At 42.3% G+C, this 17107-nt stretch overlaps 3 protein-coding genes across 3 annotated transcripts; 1 reads left to right on the top strand and 2 right to left on the bottom strand.

Moving 5' to 3' along the window:
* Window positions 1-495: 495 nt before the first annotated feature.
* H6S33_007926 (uncharacterized protein) lies at window positions 496-1044 on the bottom strand (the record flags this gene model as incomplete). Its single annotated transcript, XM_044839686.1, has 2 exons — window positions 496-506; window positions 579-1044. 2 exons carry the CDS (start codon window positions 1042-1044, stop codon window positions 496-498), a joined length of 477 nt encoding a protein of 158 aa, XP_044688117.1.
* Window positions 1045-1237: 193 nt separating this feature from the next.
* Window positions 1238-2565, bottom strand: H6S33_007925 (uncharacterized protein; the record flags this gene model as incomplete). The annotated part of the gene is made up of 8 exons (XM_044839675.1): window positions 1238-1267; window positions 1341-1371; window positions 1469-1494; window positions 1556-1715; window positions 2025-2096; window positions 2143-2271; window positions 2338-2343; window positions 2525-2565. The coding sequence occupies 8 exons, from the start codon at window positions 2563-2565 to the stop codon at window positions 1238-1240; spliced, it is 495 nt and encodes a 164-aa protein (XP_044688116.1).
* A 598-nt stretch (window positions 2566-3163) lies between these two features.
* Window positions 3164-3481, top strand: H6S33_007924 (uncharacterized protein; the record flags this gene model as incomplete). Its single annotated transcript, XM_044839664.1, has 2 exons — window positions 3164-3356; window positions 3417-3481. 2 exons carry the CDS (start codon window positions 3164-3166, stop codon window positions 3479-3481), a joined length of 258 nt encoding a protein of 85 aa, XP_044688115.1.
* Between the last annotated feature and the right edge of the window lie 13626 nt (window positions 3482-17107).

The following is a 17107-nucleotide window of genomic DNA, read 5'->3' as shown; positions in this document are numbered from 1 at the left end:
TTGATCTAAACTGGATAACACCAGGTGTCAACATATTTAATCTCTGATGAGGGATGGTTCCTGTGTAGTTCTAGAATGGTTAGGTTGGTGGGTGATATAATAGCAGAATAGGATCACGTCAGCAACAGTCCCACCTCGCTCACCTACAGAATACCGTTGAGGTGATCTATCCCATTCACGTTTGACAAGCATATGGGGTAGAGAAAGACCAAATGTTGAACAACAAGAAACGAGATTCATTAGAATTCAAAAATACTCCTCCCTCGATCAGGGTGGAGGAGCATATGAGAGGGTGCAAAGTCGAAAAGTATGACAGTAGAAAAGATAACACAGTTTAATTCATGCGCAACCTGCATGTATATTATTGATTCTATCGAACTTGAACGCAAGATTTTGTCGAAATGAGTACAACACATATCTTGATTGAAGCCCAGGTACCTCCGAGCTCCCAGCCAAACACGGCTGGGCACTGCTCCGGATGCCCAAATATATCCACTACCTTCCGCCTAGCACACACCAGTCAGCAGCCAGATACTAAAGCCCCTCGAAGTCACAACCGAGTCACCGAAAATACTGACCTCGTCTGCCCCCGCCTCGTCTCCTTGCGCGGTGCCCCTGCCTATGTCGACGCGCCCTCCCCCCCCTCCCAAGTGTCACTACCCCCATCCATGCATAGTTCCTGGGTGTCACAGCACGCATCTCATACTCGCACCTCACACCCACAATGGTCACCACGTTCTCCGTGTACAGGGTAGTACGATTATAGTTGCCACTCTCTAGCCAGCGCGGCAGGCTGACAGTATGGGAGTAAACATTGACACACGAGATGCGGCTGGCAGACTCTGGAGGGTGGCGCTTGTTCATATCGATGATTTGCAACAGGGTGAAGACGCTGTAGAGGAAGTGGACAAAGGAGTGAGCCAGACGAAGGAAAGGTCTCATCATGTGTTCGAGATAGGAGCCGATGGACATGCGGCGTCGGAGGAGGCGGCGGGTGAGATGGAGGATGACCCCTAGTTCCCCCGCGACCAAGAACGAGAACATTGCGATGATAGAGTGCGGGTTTGGGGGTGTGCGGTGGTGATGTTTGAAGCCCCGATAGTTGTTGGGATGGATAAGGCTGTACGAGGACAATCAAAGATGTGGAGAGGGAAGGGACGGAGAGGAAAGGTGAGAAGAAACCCGCCAAGTAATTTCTGGGGGAAATTGGCCGCCAGCAGGAGCTGTCTCGGCCACTCTAGTGTGGGACAAAGGTTAGTTGCGGCCACTATTACCGATCCGGTGGTGCGTGAGTGCCAGATTGCTTGGTTTGCGGTACGTATGTTCCAGGGGATGTTTACTTCTTGGATTTGCGTCCTCTCATGAACGCAGCTACACTTCCGAAAGATGTCGACGTCAGCGGGGGATGCGGACACCTCCTGCGCCCTGTGTGTACTTATCCGAAAGTGAGATGTCGCTGAGTACTCACCGGATACCCTGTGGAATCCATATAGACTGTAGTCAAATGCCCAAAGCGACATTCTTGGCCGGCTTTAATCTCGACCATGCAATTAACTAAAACGTGTCCCTCCTTGGTGTCATTAGGATAGTCGCCACCTATTCCAGGGTTGCCTCCACGAATGTATAAATCACCACCCGCCTCTTGTGCCTCCAGGTGCCCCTTCCCAAGCGGTCTAGCCACCCCTGGACTCGCCTGACGTACCGTGCTCCGCCGCCTTCCCCGCCCGTTAAGGTCGTTGAACTCAAGAAAGCAGAATGCACCGAAGGTAGGTGTTTATCAAACCAAAGGTTATTTGGATCTAAAAACCATGCAAGGCAATCTCCTCTTATGGTTGTATTTTATCCGCAGAAAACTGCAGTCTGCACTATCACGCATGATCGTGTTATATGGGCATATACTGGGCCCCTTGATGTTGAAAGATGCAAGATCATCACGGATAACACCGATATCCCGTCACAGACACCCTACCACCCTTCGCCGGATACGTGGGGGAGAGAGGTGATTCATGGAATATCACTCGTACAACACGATCCCTGCGTCCTCACTTCTTGAGGCGTAATTAGCTGCTACATGAGAAGTACGAACACGGGGATCTCTGAACTATGTTAGCAGAAAATAATCTGGCGGGCGAGAGGGACTACCTCTCGGATAAATAAAGCCCCGTCACGTTGATATATTTAGGTATATGCGGTACACCTCCGAGAGTCCCACCATTTGAAGACAGGATTGTGTCGATACAGGCCGCTGTGGACATATAGGAGAACCCGAAACTAGTAATCGTTAGTGTACATCTATCCTAATTTTGAAAAGTAAAAACGATAGAATTTTTATCATACCGATGGCTTAAGCATCCAGACCACTGGGTACGGGTCCATCACCAGTAATCACTCGGTCCGTGAATGTGTAGAGTTGGGAATGTGTTCTTCGTGGTGCAAGCCATGAATTGTTGACTGACTCCTCGTGATATCTCCGCTGTCTGAGCAGCTGTATCCTGGTCTTCGACTGAATGTTTCTGCTCCGTACGCACCTCGAATGAAAACCGACCCCCCGGTGTGGAAGATCATGGAAAAAGATGTGGAAGCTCAAAAAAAGTTTGCTAAATTGATGTCTTGAGATGATAGTATGAGGCGTCCTGTGATCTGTCCTGTACTGTATCCTTGCTACAAACATGCAAGGATGTACACTTACTCAGACTGCCATATATACATCTGGTAGCGTTCAAGGGATTCCGGGTTAACAGGAACTTCTGGAAACAACTGCAGAAGTGATCCTATTCTAACATCTAAAATTTCAAATAGGGAAGATTTTTTAATTCTCAAATAGGTAGTGAGAAAGACTGAGCCTTCCAGAGAAGGTTCTATGCATTTAACCTTGAGCATAAACGGCACAGTGAAGCAAGCTGGATGAACACCCTAAACCCCAAACCCTTACTCGAAAGGTAAACGCCGTTATGTGACGAATGCCAACTGTTATCTTCCCATCTCCCAGTATAAAGCCGTGGTTCCCACCAAGCACTTCCCGAAAAAACAACAACTCCATCACATCCACCTCAATCATTCAAAACAACCATCCCCGTTACTTCAGATCTACTTCCCATCAACTTCATCCACCAAATACCCCAAGCAGAAGACCCAAGTTTATCCCAGGCCGAAAAACAAATTTATGACTGGTCTGGGGCAAATTATCACGCCGAATACTGAGGACCCGGCAACTCGAATCCTCAACAACCAACCATCCGGTGAGAGGGTGAAGGTGAAACCTTCAATCCGTGGGCTGGGCAGCATCCATCGTATGCTAGATTGCATAGTGTTGGTGTACTGCTTCCAGAGGACGATAAAACATCCTGGGCTGCTGTGTAAGTTTCTATTCTGATCCTGATTTGATGGAAATGATTTGGTTGCTAATGGAATTGTAGGGTTCCTTCCATCCTTTGACCTCTTCCATCTGTTTCGTGATGTGAACTGGCAGATAACGTCATGATAGATCGACCCTGCCCCCGGGAGGGGGTGGAGGTGGGGTCGTCGATTGGTGAGTTTCCTCTCTAATGATAGTTGGTGAAGTTGTTTGTAATAACTGATTTTCAGGCTCGCCAGCAACACCAATTTCCATGTGTCCCAGAATGCGAACCCGGCACCGAACTGAATGATCTGAGCACCGTGGCGGGAGGGGTAAAATCAGAACCCCATTCTGAGAGTGTGTTTTCTTGGTACACTGGTATGTTGATGTTTCTGATTTTACTTGATAAATTCTAACTATTCTGACTGCCTTATAAGACCCATCCATCCCAGAATGCGAACAAATACATACGGAAGTGGTGCCCTGAGGGGGGCAAAAGTACCAACCATGGTAGCCGAGAATTGGGAGCTTGCGGGGAAGGTGTCCTCGTTACTCTGCCTGGGTTCTGTAAGTCTATCCATCGTTGCTGAAATTGAACGCTTCTGACATTTTCGAAGGTCTTCCTTGCATCCCAGAATGCGAACACACCTTTCCGGAGTTAAGAAATATGCTAGGACGAGCAGAAGGAACCGTGATAGAAGCATTAACCTAGAGGGAAACCTTCCTGGGTATCCTGCTTGAGTTCTGTATATTTATCAAGCTTTGCTGGAATTGAATGCTTCTGACATTTTTCAAGGACTTCCTTGCATCCCGGAACGCGATCACACCTTTTCAGGGGTCAAGAGGTGAGCTGGAGCGAGTAGAAGGAACAACCATGATACGGCATGTGGGGAACGTTTCCTCACTATCCTGTCTGGTTGCTGTGGGTTTTCCAATCGTCATTAGTTAAATATAATTAATCTAACATGTTCAAAGCTCCTCCGTACTCAACATGTGTACAATCTTTAAAGCTTTTACGATTTAGACAATGCTTCTGGTTGGAGAGACCTCTTTGAGGGCCCTGGGATCTGAAGAAGCTTCTATCCCTGTGGGCCTCCGGGCTCCAAATCGTCGTATGTGATTGCTTTATATCCCCCCATGAAGATATAGTGTTGATTGTTTGTAGAGCTTCATGCTCCCCAGAATGCGGACTGGTCCAAAGACACGCATGACATGGTGAGGGAAGAAAAAGGTACTTGAGAGAGTCCTGGTCTGTGGGTGGGAAGAGAAGAAAAAGATAGAGGGAGTTCTGTCATTCCTCTTTTTCAAAACATAAGTATGTTTGTTGTCTTCCATTTTCATAAGTAACTCCATGATATACTAACATATCGATGGCAGTGAAATAGAACCATGTAACCCAGAATGCGAACACTCAAAGCGCTGGACAAGAAGTCCGTAGTCTTTGTATCGATGTCGCGAATGATAGAGGCGGAGTTTCATGTACCTCAGAGTTTGAGTGAACAGCATCCCCGAAGACATCACAACGGCCTGTAATAGGGGGTATAGAGTGATACCTATAGAGGTGAGATGGAGGCGATTGATATTCTCTGCACCCCCCAAAGTGGAGCCTTATCCCTGGTTCCGGGTGATACTGTATGTATATGTGTTCTTTGCGTGATAAAGATTAATATTATTTTGCTGATTCACTTACAAATGCATTGCACTCTGCTTTATTTTAGGCCTCCCAGAATCCGAACCCACCCTTGGGATTGAATATATTCTCCTTGTGGCGAGACCTGGATCAAGGAGCCCGCAATAAGGGAGACCGGAAAAAGAAGCGTTTCTTCTCCTCTTCTCCGGTATTTCTCCCCAGCTGCGTGTGCTTGAATGTGAAATTATCTCACACCGTACAGAGTGACATCAGCTTCCAGGCATCCCGGAATGCGATTTCCATCGATCTCTGGAATATGAATCGGAGTCATTAGGAGGGGGTACTCCTTCACTCGAGAGACAGTATCCGTTCTTTTTTCTTCCCTGACGCCGCCTGAAGTGCATCTTCCGTTATGCTTCTCAGACCAGTACATCTCAGAATGCGAACTTCATCCAAATATTTCAAAGAAGCAATCGTGCTTGGACTGTTTCCTTTGTAGGTGATAGGCTATTCCCTTTCCACCATCACCAAGTGGGCTAGGCTGACATTTCCTTAGAGACCATGCGCTATCCCCGATTGCGAACACCACCATCTGTCGCGATTAGTGCTTCACCGCAGGGCATTCGGCTCTTCCCCGTGTTCTGAGAGCAATAAACCGCGTAGGTTCTGGGCTGTATGGTATGTGATAATCCCCCGATGCTGCTCCGGAAATTGGACCCAAAAACTGTAATCTAAAATATCAACGGCATCAGAAGTTAGTTACCCCTGGGCCATGCGTCCCAGAATGCGAACCCCGTATATCGATCAGGGGAGGACCGGATTAAAAAAAAACGATCTGGGTTATCTGTCTGTGCACCTCAACCCAGAGTTTGCTAAGACTATCTCCGGGTGGGCGAGGTGACAAAGATGGAATGAAGGTCGCCATCTGTGCTGGTGAGGCGGAGATAAGGAGTTGGGTGGGATTCATGAGGGTCACGTGCGGATAAGAGGTTGGGTAGGATTCATGACGTTTGGGGGCCGCGGGGTGGTGGGGATTTGTATTGTTAGAAAGGTAATAAAACATATAGAAACATAATTATTCTCAGTGACAAGTCTTTTTTAGGTACCTAGGCGTTGTCTTCCGCTCAGTCAAACTTTAATTGAATTAGCGTGCCTGTTCATTTCCAACCTTGTCCTACGAAAAGAGTATAAGTACATATCTTCATCAAGGGGTAATACTGAGTAAAAGCGGTATCGAGTGCAAACAGACATGTCCAATGTCTTGCCGTCTCTGTGATGAAATACTATGATTCTAATGATTCTATTCCCGAATGTGAACCCATATCCGTTAGTCGATATCACATAGCATACGCGATTATAAGCAGAAACGCTATGATGATATTACGTTCCCAGCATTGTAAACCCAAACATCCGTAGCGGTTGGGAAGAGAGAATAAATTCTATCTATCCTTCCATCTCTTTCACACCGAGTTAACGGAAAGTCTGTCGGTCGTTGTGAGGGGCGGCACCTCAGAGGTAATATTGGAGAGGGGATGTAAACACCGTGACCTATATCATTCATATTCCGTAGGCAAAAGGCCTCGCATCTGGGCACAGGGTTCCCGTTTTGGGGGGATGGAAGTCTCACCGGAGGAGGTTTGCGGTAGAGAGTCGAGTGATATCTCATGCAGCACTCCGGCCATAAAACATAATCGCACACAGACAGACATGACCATCCCGAAAGTGTAGCGTTACTCCGGTGTTTACACGCAGTAATCTCAACGGAGGGCGTAATGTAGAGAGTCGAGTAATTGTTTATGAATCCCCAGCGAGTGATAGGCTATGAAGTACTCGCGCCATGATCACATACGGAGTTCATGGAGTATGATCGCACGCTAACACACGTGGCCATTCGGTGACAAGTAAGATATTGCTCCGAGGTTTGCACCTAATAGCTTTAACGGTCGTGCGGTGTAGAGAGTCGAGTGATTGTTTGTGAAAGACTTGACAGGTGATATGTTATGATGTAGTCGCGCTATGATTATATACGGAGTTCATAGAGCATGATCGCACACTGACAGAAATGGTCATTTCCTAGCACGTGAGACAGCGTCCGGACCTCTACACCCAATAACTTCAACAATAGGCATGGTGTACAGTCTCGAGTGATATCGGATGAATCACCTCCGCCATCATATGACCATATACGGAGTTCATAGAACACGAGCGCACTTTGACATAGACGAACACCCACTAACAATTGATACACCGCTCCGATGCTTGCACCGAACAATTTGGAGAGGGCGTGGTGAGGGGAGTCGAGTGATTACCTGTGAATGGCCCGGCCAGTGATACTTTATGAACTTGTCGAGCCATGAGCATATTCGGAGCTCGTAGAATACGAGTGATATCTAACAGGCACTACCGCCCTTGACAAGTAGAATATCACTCTTAAGTTTGTAACAAAATTTTTAACTGGGGTACTGTTATAGAGTCGAGTGGTCGATCGTGAAGCACTGGGCGAGTGATCCGCTGCGAAGTACTCGCGTTGTGGGGTAGGCTCGTTATGGGAGAGTGTCTTGACCAACGGACAGGATGCCTTAATTAATCGATAATGCACGGAAGCTTATATTATTAGAACCGTCATATCAATGATTGAATAAATAAAATTTAAGAAAATATTTTTTGGCGGAAATAGTTGCAGTTGCACAACACCCGCCCCAGAAAATTAATGAATTGAAAAAAAAAACCCGCCCCAGTATGCACCAACTACAGTACTAACCGGCGCAATAGTGTGGTCGACGAGTCAAGTTGTCTCAGGTATTCGACTTGAGCTTTTCTCTCAAGCCTTACGAGCTCAGATTGGCTACGAGCCGAGTTGGCTCGAGCTCTATCGATGGCTCGACTTGAAATAGCTTGAGCTATTTGTATGTTTATATTATTAAATATTTAGACTTAGTGGGATAGTTTTTGGTAGGTTTTCTATCACTTATTTGTATCCAGTCTTAGGTAAGGTTTTTAACATGTACAGGAATACCAATAATCGAGCAGATGTGTGGCCTGTTTTTTTATAAATAAATTCATGATTTAGCTTGAGATTAGCTTGAGAGATTGAGATTTTTCCCACCAGCATGAACTGACCTTATACGGGTCGAGTTGGCTAGAGCCTTGGCCAGTACTCGATTTCAGCTGGCTTATCGATCACATTACTGTGCAACTTGATCAAAGTCGGTTACAGAAGTTCTCAGCTATAAGATAAAATATAAGAACAAAATTTGTGTACTATTCACCATCAGATATATAATCACTTTCATTGTGTTTCATTTTCAAGCAATCATCCATATCTAAGCCCATCTCTTCTAAATCTATTCTTTCTATACCCAATTCAAAATTGTAAAATGGTGTTGTGCAAAGTGATAGAGTTCCATCTTTCTCAATAAAAATAGCAGCTGCTTGATGGAGATGAATATAAGGGATTCCATGTAGGGGAACTTGAAGTTCAAGATATGTTATTTCATGTTTAATAGGGTATTCGGTAATCCCGGAGTTTTGCAGCTCTTTTTTATACCAATGAGCTAGTGTTTCTAAAGAAAGATACTTGTTTAGATCTGTATTGGAAGCTAGTTAAGAAATTGATAAATTAAAGAAAGAAAAAAAAAGAAAATTTGCTAAGAGTGTGATTAAGAAACATCAATAATACCGTATTCTAAGCCATTTGCTTATAATTGTTTCAAAACTTTTCTATTCAATTGCGACCAATAGCTATGGGCACCATCAGGTGGGTTGAAGTAAAGCGCAACTATTTGGCCGGTTGGTAAGTATGGGCGGTTTTTTGGTAGCCAATTGTATGTATATTGCACAACCGCATATATTCATATATTTCTTATCTAATAATTGTCATGTAGGGATATAATAATGTAATTTGGTTTGCAAAACTGCCGTTACATTCACTACTATCCTAAATGTTGTTCCCGTATATTCGGTTTAAATAGGGTTAAATTTGGCCGGTTAGAGGCTGCTGCTCCTCCTTCTCCTATGGCTACTCCTGCGGAAATTTATTTACATACTTTCTGAGTACTTGTTTGACTCTTATTAATTCCCAGCCCCCAATACTCTATTTTCTGATCCAATGTTAAGTTGTAACGGGGGTCTCTTATAAGAGAAATAGAATAGCATATGATAAAGTCGGCCTTGCAAGATAGACATTCAGGTTGCATATTATTCAAAGATACTATCGCTAGGACTCCATAATCTTCAAGGGCTCTGCTACTGATAAGAATTTGGTTTTTTTTTGATGAAGATTCGATAGAACAGGACTGAAAGGTGAGAATGAGCCTGAGTACTTATACTCTGAAGACTTCTATTCTCTGCTCCCAACTCCTTACAAAGTCCCGGTAATATCTTTCCTCGGTCGGGAAAATACTACCACCGCTACATCACTTTTCTCTAAGCACCAGCAGGTGTTTCCGATAGCCAAAGCAACCACTCTTAGTTAAAGCCATTGTAATACCTGCAGCCCTAGTTGCCAACTAACCGGGGTCCGAATGGATGAGCTATGGCACAGGTATAAGCTTACTCATTGTTGTAGAGCTTCCGCTTATTATAGACTTCCTAGGCATAGTCTCCATCATTACCAGCTGAACTGCATGCTCAGAGCATACAGAGAATAGCCAGACAATCAGAGCTGCACTCTGGCCGGCCTACTAGTCACTGGCGAGGCATATACTCATCAGTCATTGCTCCCATGAATAGATCTCCTTTCTAGAGCATAGAATATAATTACTCTAACAGTTGGTAGCTAACCAGACTGCCGGTACTTCCATATCACTGTGCAACTGGCTTCTAACAATACCTCTCGGCATGTAACTTGGCTATTTGTATACTCATACACCATACAGTTGAAATGGCTCCGTTATAGATGTACCATACTAACAAATTTGATTCAATTGGATATTGTTATCATTAGCTCTATGCAGTTGCCATTATACATTAGCCATCATAGTGGTTTCTGTACCCTCATCGAACCAGATATGTCTACTAAACCTAAGTACTATTTGAGGACAGGGATCCCAGTCCTGAATGAGGTATCAACTTGTATCCAAGTCACATCTCTAAAACATTCAGTAGAGATACTCATAGCTGTTTGTTTGTATAATTATCTGGAATATCAGTCAATACCACCACATACCTCAATACTATAATCACTCATTTTATTGTGTTCGTCAAGTGATAAAACAAAATTTACCCCTTGTACGTTGTATATCGCACACGGGGTCCTGTAAATTGTAAACGGCCTCTCAGCTATGCCAATTGTTTCTAGAGTGCATGAAACCTGAAACATTCTATCCCTATCAACAAGTTTATAAAACTGTTTTAATTATTTATATGTAAGCCTCCGACTGTATAATGCTATTTAGGCAGAGGGGAGTTGCTCTTACAAAACTCTTCTCATTACTGTATTATACTCCAAAAGATTTTTACTTTCCGTTCTTCACCATATTCTGAGAAACAGCCGTAGAGGTATCATGACTTGCATATCAATATCATGTCCTTGCTTCTGTAAAAAGAGTACAATGTTTCTGTATGAGAGCTCAAGCTCACAAAATAATATCTATACTTTTTTTGTAGGCTAGTTGCTTGGGTAGCTTCTATGTTCAGCATTTGTGATTTATTATTTTGGAAGCCCCAATTTTTCAACGCCAATTCCATGCTACTCTTTGAGAGAAAATCTTGATTGTTTACGGAGTTGAAATGTACTAGGTGCAGAATTTTAATATAATCTGTTTGTAGTGAACCTTATTATTTTCAATGGTATCATTTTCTAGTGTGTACTAAGACCATATAATGTACTGTGTAGGGAAATACCAATGCTAAGCGATAGTTCTGTAGCTTTTTAAATGATTTAATATTGCAGACCAAACTCCGCTCACCTGATGGCTGATGATTCACTAAGTCGAAGCAGAAGCGTATCCTATTTAGACATGTTAGAACCTATGCCAAGGCCTGCTTTCTAATGCTAATGAAATAACGATAATAAAATAACACCATCAACTTGAAGATAACCCCAATAGAAAAAGCGCCCCCAAATAGTCCCGTTCTCCTTTCCAATTCCGACATGTAACCTTGAGTCCTTGCAAATACCAGTAACTAAGCTGTATTACACCATTGTCCTAGACTTACTTCCTGAAGTAGAACAGCCTACAGCTATAAGCTCCGCTTCTATTCTGTTCTGGGTGAGTCACTACAATAGTAAGGCTACCATCACAATAGCCCGATATTAGTGTAATCACAGTGTATGCTACCCCATTACTCGAAATCTTTCTGTTCTTGTCCTCTCATTACCTGACTGTACTCAAATCACAACTGCGCACTGGTTTTCTTCAACATGCTTACCCTTTGTACAGCATCCCATGATTCCTATAACATTTACTGTCAGCTGGAGATGTTTGTTTAATTTGTGAGTATTTTGGAGATGTACGGAAATTTTAAATGAGGATGGAAATATACCTACTTAGACATGAGAGCTGGGTATATATCTATTGAATTAGATGAAAATCCTTGCGTTTAAATTTACCTTATTTGATAAAGTTACGGCTTCTATTGTTTGCCCCACGGATCTCTACTGCTATAGGTATTGGTAATTGAAACCAAACTTTGTTGGTCAGTACCCTTTTGCACCAAATCAAAATCTTTCATCTTGCTCACACAATCTCCCTGAACAGCATTCTATTGGTTAGTCTAAAGTCTGACCCCACGAACAAATAGTCAACTAGACTAATCACGATTCAAACTCTACTACAATTGGTAATTCTGCAGAATTCCTATCCATAGCTTCTCAAAAGGAAACTGGAAATTCTATTCAAAACACTCCGGAACCTACTACTGAAACCTCAATTTATCGGTTCGCAATATATTCAATATATGATAATCTAGTCAAGTCAGTAAAATTTGGTAATAGAAGTATTGCATCTACGGAAGAATTCTATCTTTAAGAAGGTGAGGATCAACCCGGGTTCTTACATCTACCTTAAATCAACTCTATAAAAATATTCGGTCCGAAAATCTTCAAATTGCACTAAAGGCTTTTGAGATGTAGTTGCGATTGTCATTATGATACAGTACAACGAATAAAATATAGGGTATTTCCGGAAGTGAAAGTTGAAAACATGATAATAACCTTTGGATATAGTTATCCAAAAGTAATCTCTGAATTCAACTGTATTTCTTGAGTATCAAGTCCTGCCAAAAACTGGACTTTGGCAAGAATTTAGAATACCATGATTCTAGAATGCCGAACCACTGATTTGTATATTTAACCCCCGCTAGTAGTAACTTTTACTAATATCATAGTAGACCCTTAACTTGAATGGATACAATTTTACAATGGTTGAAATTAAAGAACTAGAGATAACTGATTGCCGTAAACATTATATACTACCAAATGACCAAAGCATCAAAGAGGTTTTGACCGTGATTTTTTTTGATACTAATAGTTGTATTACTCAAATTTTCTGGCTATTATTTGAATACTCTCTTCCGGTGAATGAAGATTTGAGTTGTTCAAATCAAGAAGATTGCACAATTTAAAAATTGGTAGATACAGATGCAATAAATACAACGGCTAACTCATTTCTACAATATTCGACTGAAATTGGAACCGAGCCGCTATCATCTAACGGGGCACGATTCTCGGATTGGATTCTAGAATAAATACTGAGGCTATAATCGACTCGGATATGTTCTTGGACTTGAAGGGGTGATTGGGCTGAGTACTGATCGAACAGAATATTTTGTTAACAAACAAAATGAAGATATTGCGTGAAGAAGGAAGAAAGAAAATCACAGGGAGAGGGGACGAATCTCTGAACATAAACCCCAAAAAGAAATCTAATGACTAATCCTAGCAACAACACCTAAAGAAATATCAAGCGAACATAATAAAATCCCGTTACCGATCCCGATCCTTCTTGCCGCAATCCTAATCCGAATCCCCTAGTGCTTACTATATCTTCCGAGCACTTTCTTATCTCATCCAATATAACGATGCTATCCCGATCCTTCACCCAATGATACAATTTTGAACAGTTCTCGACGGCAAAACGGGTGGAGGCGATCAAGCTGTAATATATCATTTCATTTGAGTACTCTTAAACCCGTTCCAGCAGGATTTATTTTCAATAAGGCAAACAATTTTTGATGCTATTTTAACGTCAATCAATTAATATTTTTTTCGAGTATGTTTTGATGAAACCAAACCTCCGATTCCATTAAGTCTGGTTACTTATTCACAAAAAAGAAATTTTAAAAAAAACTGAATGCACCAAGAAGAACTTACAAAAAACTGAATAAACAAACGAATAAATCTACAATTTTCCTATTATTCAACTATTTGCATCTCATGACTTTTTTCTTTTGTCCACTGAATTATTCAATACCTGTTCCAAAAACTCTCCATGCATCATAAAAATTCTTTCATATTTAAATTTTGCTATTCAGATTACTGGAGACCGGTTTGCCTTACTAATATTTTTTGTGCTCCACCTTACTGAATTTGTCTATTCATATCCCTTTTTATTACCTAAATAAATAATTACTAAATTATTATTAATAAATTACGATTAGTATTCCATCAAATGAAAGAAAATAAATTATCTTTTCCTTTTTTTCTGTCTGCCTTCAATGCAGTACTTGTTGCTTTATAATTATTTGTAACAAAATACTCCTTAGTATCATGAAGGAGGTAATGCAAACAGCTCTTTAAAGATCCTGCCAGTGCTGAAAATCATTATCAAACGATAGAGACGTGGTAAGTTTCTCTGTATATTTATGTACCTGAGCAAGTGTAGGTAGTATTGGTATAGGCGTAAGTGTATTGGAATTTTTGATTGGCTTCTTCCTTACTCTATCATTGTAACTATAGCTATAGGGAATATCAGCATTAGACTATATTTTTGTAGTTGATGTGGTTGTTATTGAAGGGTGAACCAGCGGATTCGAACATATTAATTATTTGTATAGTGATAGGGTGAATTATTGCGAAAACAGTTGTAAACGAGCGGGCTAAAAAAGCTCAATGAGTATCAAAATTTTGATTGGTGAGTGTGGATTTTCTATCTGACAAGAGCTCTAGCAACAAATACTCGAACTGGTTCCTCTAACGAACATCTACACCAATGGTCACCCAATCCTATTTCAGCGATAAATATCTATTTCAGCGAGAAATACCCGCTCCGAGTACGAATACTCACCCGGAGTACGAATACCTGTTCCAGCTACAAATACCCATTCCGCAATCTGTTCCAGAGGTAAATACCTGTTCCCGATGACAAATAACTGTTCCCAACGACAAATACTCAGAGAACTAACATATACCTTACCAACTAGTATTACCAAAATGCCATATATCTAACATAATATATGCCATTAGCTGGAGGTAAAAGGTTATAATGCTTGCAGGTAGCAGTTATCATTCTGATGATATATTCCAACTAGAAAAATTGACTGGGCTGACTGGCTCCTGACTAGCTACACCAGCTTGTGGTACCAGAGCTGAATCCGGGCTCGCAAGCAGACTGGGGGACAGAAGAGGGTTAATCTTTGACAAAGATAACAATCATCTAAGTTTCAATGACAGAGTCTCTTGATATCACACTGACTTGGTTGATTGTAAAGACCGTCTACGTAAATCGGGAGTTACCGGTGACAATAGTCCTGTTGAAAAATCCAGTTGTGATGACGCCAGTAGTGCCATATTTGCGGTAGGTGGTTTATTTACTCCAGTTATCTTATGTTTAGGACTCCTGAAACCTTTGAAGAGAGATCGCGCTCGAGTTCTCAATGAGTGAAGACTACTCTCGGTCGCAGATTGAATGATATTTATCTCTGAGGTTATCTCAGCTACCGGCCCTCCTGAATACCACCGGTCAGACTACTGATAGTGAGAATCGACCATCAAGTGAAGGTCGTATCAAGGTGAAGATCAGAAAATAGGCTGGTAGTTCTCGTAGAGGATAGTAGCACATGGAAGTAGACCTTTGGAGAAAACAATTACTGCGACTGATTCTGAGCTTGAGTAGTGATCGTGAAGGAACACATAGTGCAACGAGGCTGATACTAGAACCCCACTCCTTGGCGCTGCAGTACAGAAAATCCATTTTGTCCCCTATACAATGAGATGCTTAGCCTTGTATGGGGATGTTGGCATAATGTCGACGACAATTCCCATATCAGTTAAAAGACAGTCGTTCATGAGGTGAATGTAGAGACTGGCTGAGCCAGCAACTGGTATATAATAGAGATGGGGATTTCAAATGACAAATCTTATTGGTGCTCAATTTTGAAACTTTGTGGCTGGAGTAAACGGCTGTGCATGTGGGGGCAATGGGGAATGTCATTAAGTGTGAGAATGTCTAGTATGAAGCAGATAGTTATCCCCCAGTTTTGTAAATTGCAATTGGACTATTTCCTCTGAGCTTTGTAGTCTCTATGTATCCTCAGCCATACCTCCTAGGCACATTTATGACAAATGCATTTGTAATATAAGGATAATTTCCTATACGCTCTCTCAAGCTATCTTAAATCTTCTTATAGTTATACCCACTTCTTCTGCTATATCTTTTAAGTCCCCCATGCCCGTTTCAGATTTTGAACCTGTTAGGAGTATCAAGTTCCGATTTGGCATTCGAAACCAATGCGTAGGTAACTTGCCAAAGCGATCACTACACTACATGTACTTGACTAAAACTTACATTCAAATAGACCAAGCTAATGTGGTTTTCTTTTAATATACATACTTTCGTGCGTGTGCCCGTTATAATCTCGCAACTCATGCATCCTATTCAGTGCTAGATAAAGCCCCATCATACCCGGGAGGATTGAGTCCCAGAACACAATCCACTTGCGCTACATAGGCCTCAATCTTACACCCTACATTATAAAAATCACTCGATTTATCTTTGACCTTGTCAAGCCATAATTAAGTTTCGGTCCAAGATCAATAAGAGGGGATTGCCTGGTACAGGGTTAGGGTTGGAATGTCCAACAAGTTATTCTAGAACAGTGACCTTGATCCTCTTAAATTAAAATACATGTTCAACCACTGTTATTGGAAACTGGAGCTTTGCTGAACCATTCTTCTCACGTTGGCACTGTCCGGTGTTCCAGCTCGACCGTAAACCCCAGCGTGAATGCACTTGACCAGCCTGAGCTTGTACTGAAGAGAGGAGAAAACAAGGAAAGCGTACATTAGTAAAAGCGGATCTAGTCGCAATAGCATAATGGCATTCCACTAGATATCAAAACTCTTGATGTGTTTCGTTGAGAGCATTTTTGTACTTGAATCTCGGGCACAGTCTGAAGTCTTTACAGATTGGACAGGGTTAGGATTAAGATCATGTATATATGACGGGTGTGACCAATGACCAAATTGACGGGAAGGCGATGGAACTGCAGTCCAGATGAGCCCCGAGTTCGCACTATAAGACAATACAATTTCAACGCTATTCTGAGAATGATGCATGTATTTTATATATAGCACCTGTGGATAGGCTAACCTAACTGGGTTATATAGCCAAATGTATACGCCACAAGCGAAGCAATATTCGCAACTAGAAATAGGAATAATTCAAAACATCTAACGCCGGATCTGAGGAGCAGAATTCCACTCCCCCGGTTCCTAATCCATTTTATTCATTTTTCTGTTTTTTTACATCAAGCTTGGCCACATCTTGGCATTTATTTCCCGCGCTAAGCCAAATCAATTGCAAAGTACCCCCCTAGTTCACTCAAAATATCCCCAATGGCAATCGTCTTCTAGTCACAGCGCACTCAATCCTTGCACTCATAAGTATAGTTTAAAGTATTCCCCCAAAAGACATTTTATCCCATATATAACCCAACCCCAGCATTCTCGGCGCTCGATCAGAACCTTTGCAATACCCATCTTCCGGTCCGCATCACCCACAGCCGTTATCCTCCTTTTTTGTAACTTGTGCCTAACAGTGAGTGCAGAAGCGTCGGACCGCTTGCACGTTTGGCACTGGTATATTGTTCAGCATCTGGCGAGTTTTGAAATCCTTTTGGACTTTGAAGCTCTGAACTGTTATAGTCCTCGATGGAGTTACATCTCCGGAAGGTTAGGGGGGGGGGGTCGTGTTTTTCGG

Source organism: Morchella sextelata (genome assembly GCF_020137385.1).
Source record: "Morchella sextelata strain SCLS chromosome Unknown scls_25, whole genome shotgun sequence".
Taxonomy (NCBI): Eukaryota; Fungi; Ascomycota; class Pezizomycetes; order Pezizales; family Morchellaceae; genus Morchella; species Morchella sextelata.
Note: the sequence above shows the minus strand (reverse complement) of the source record. Positions and strands in the feature narration are given on the sequence as shown.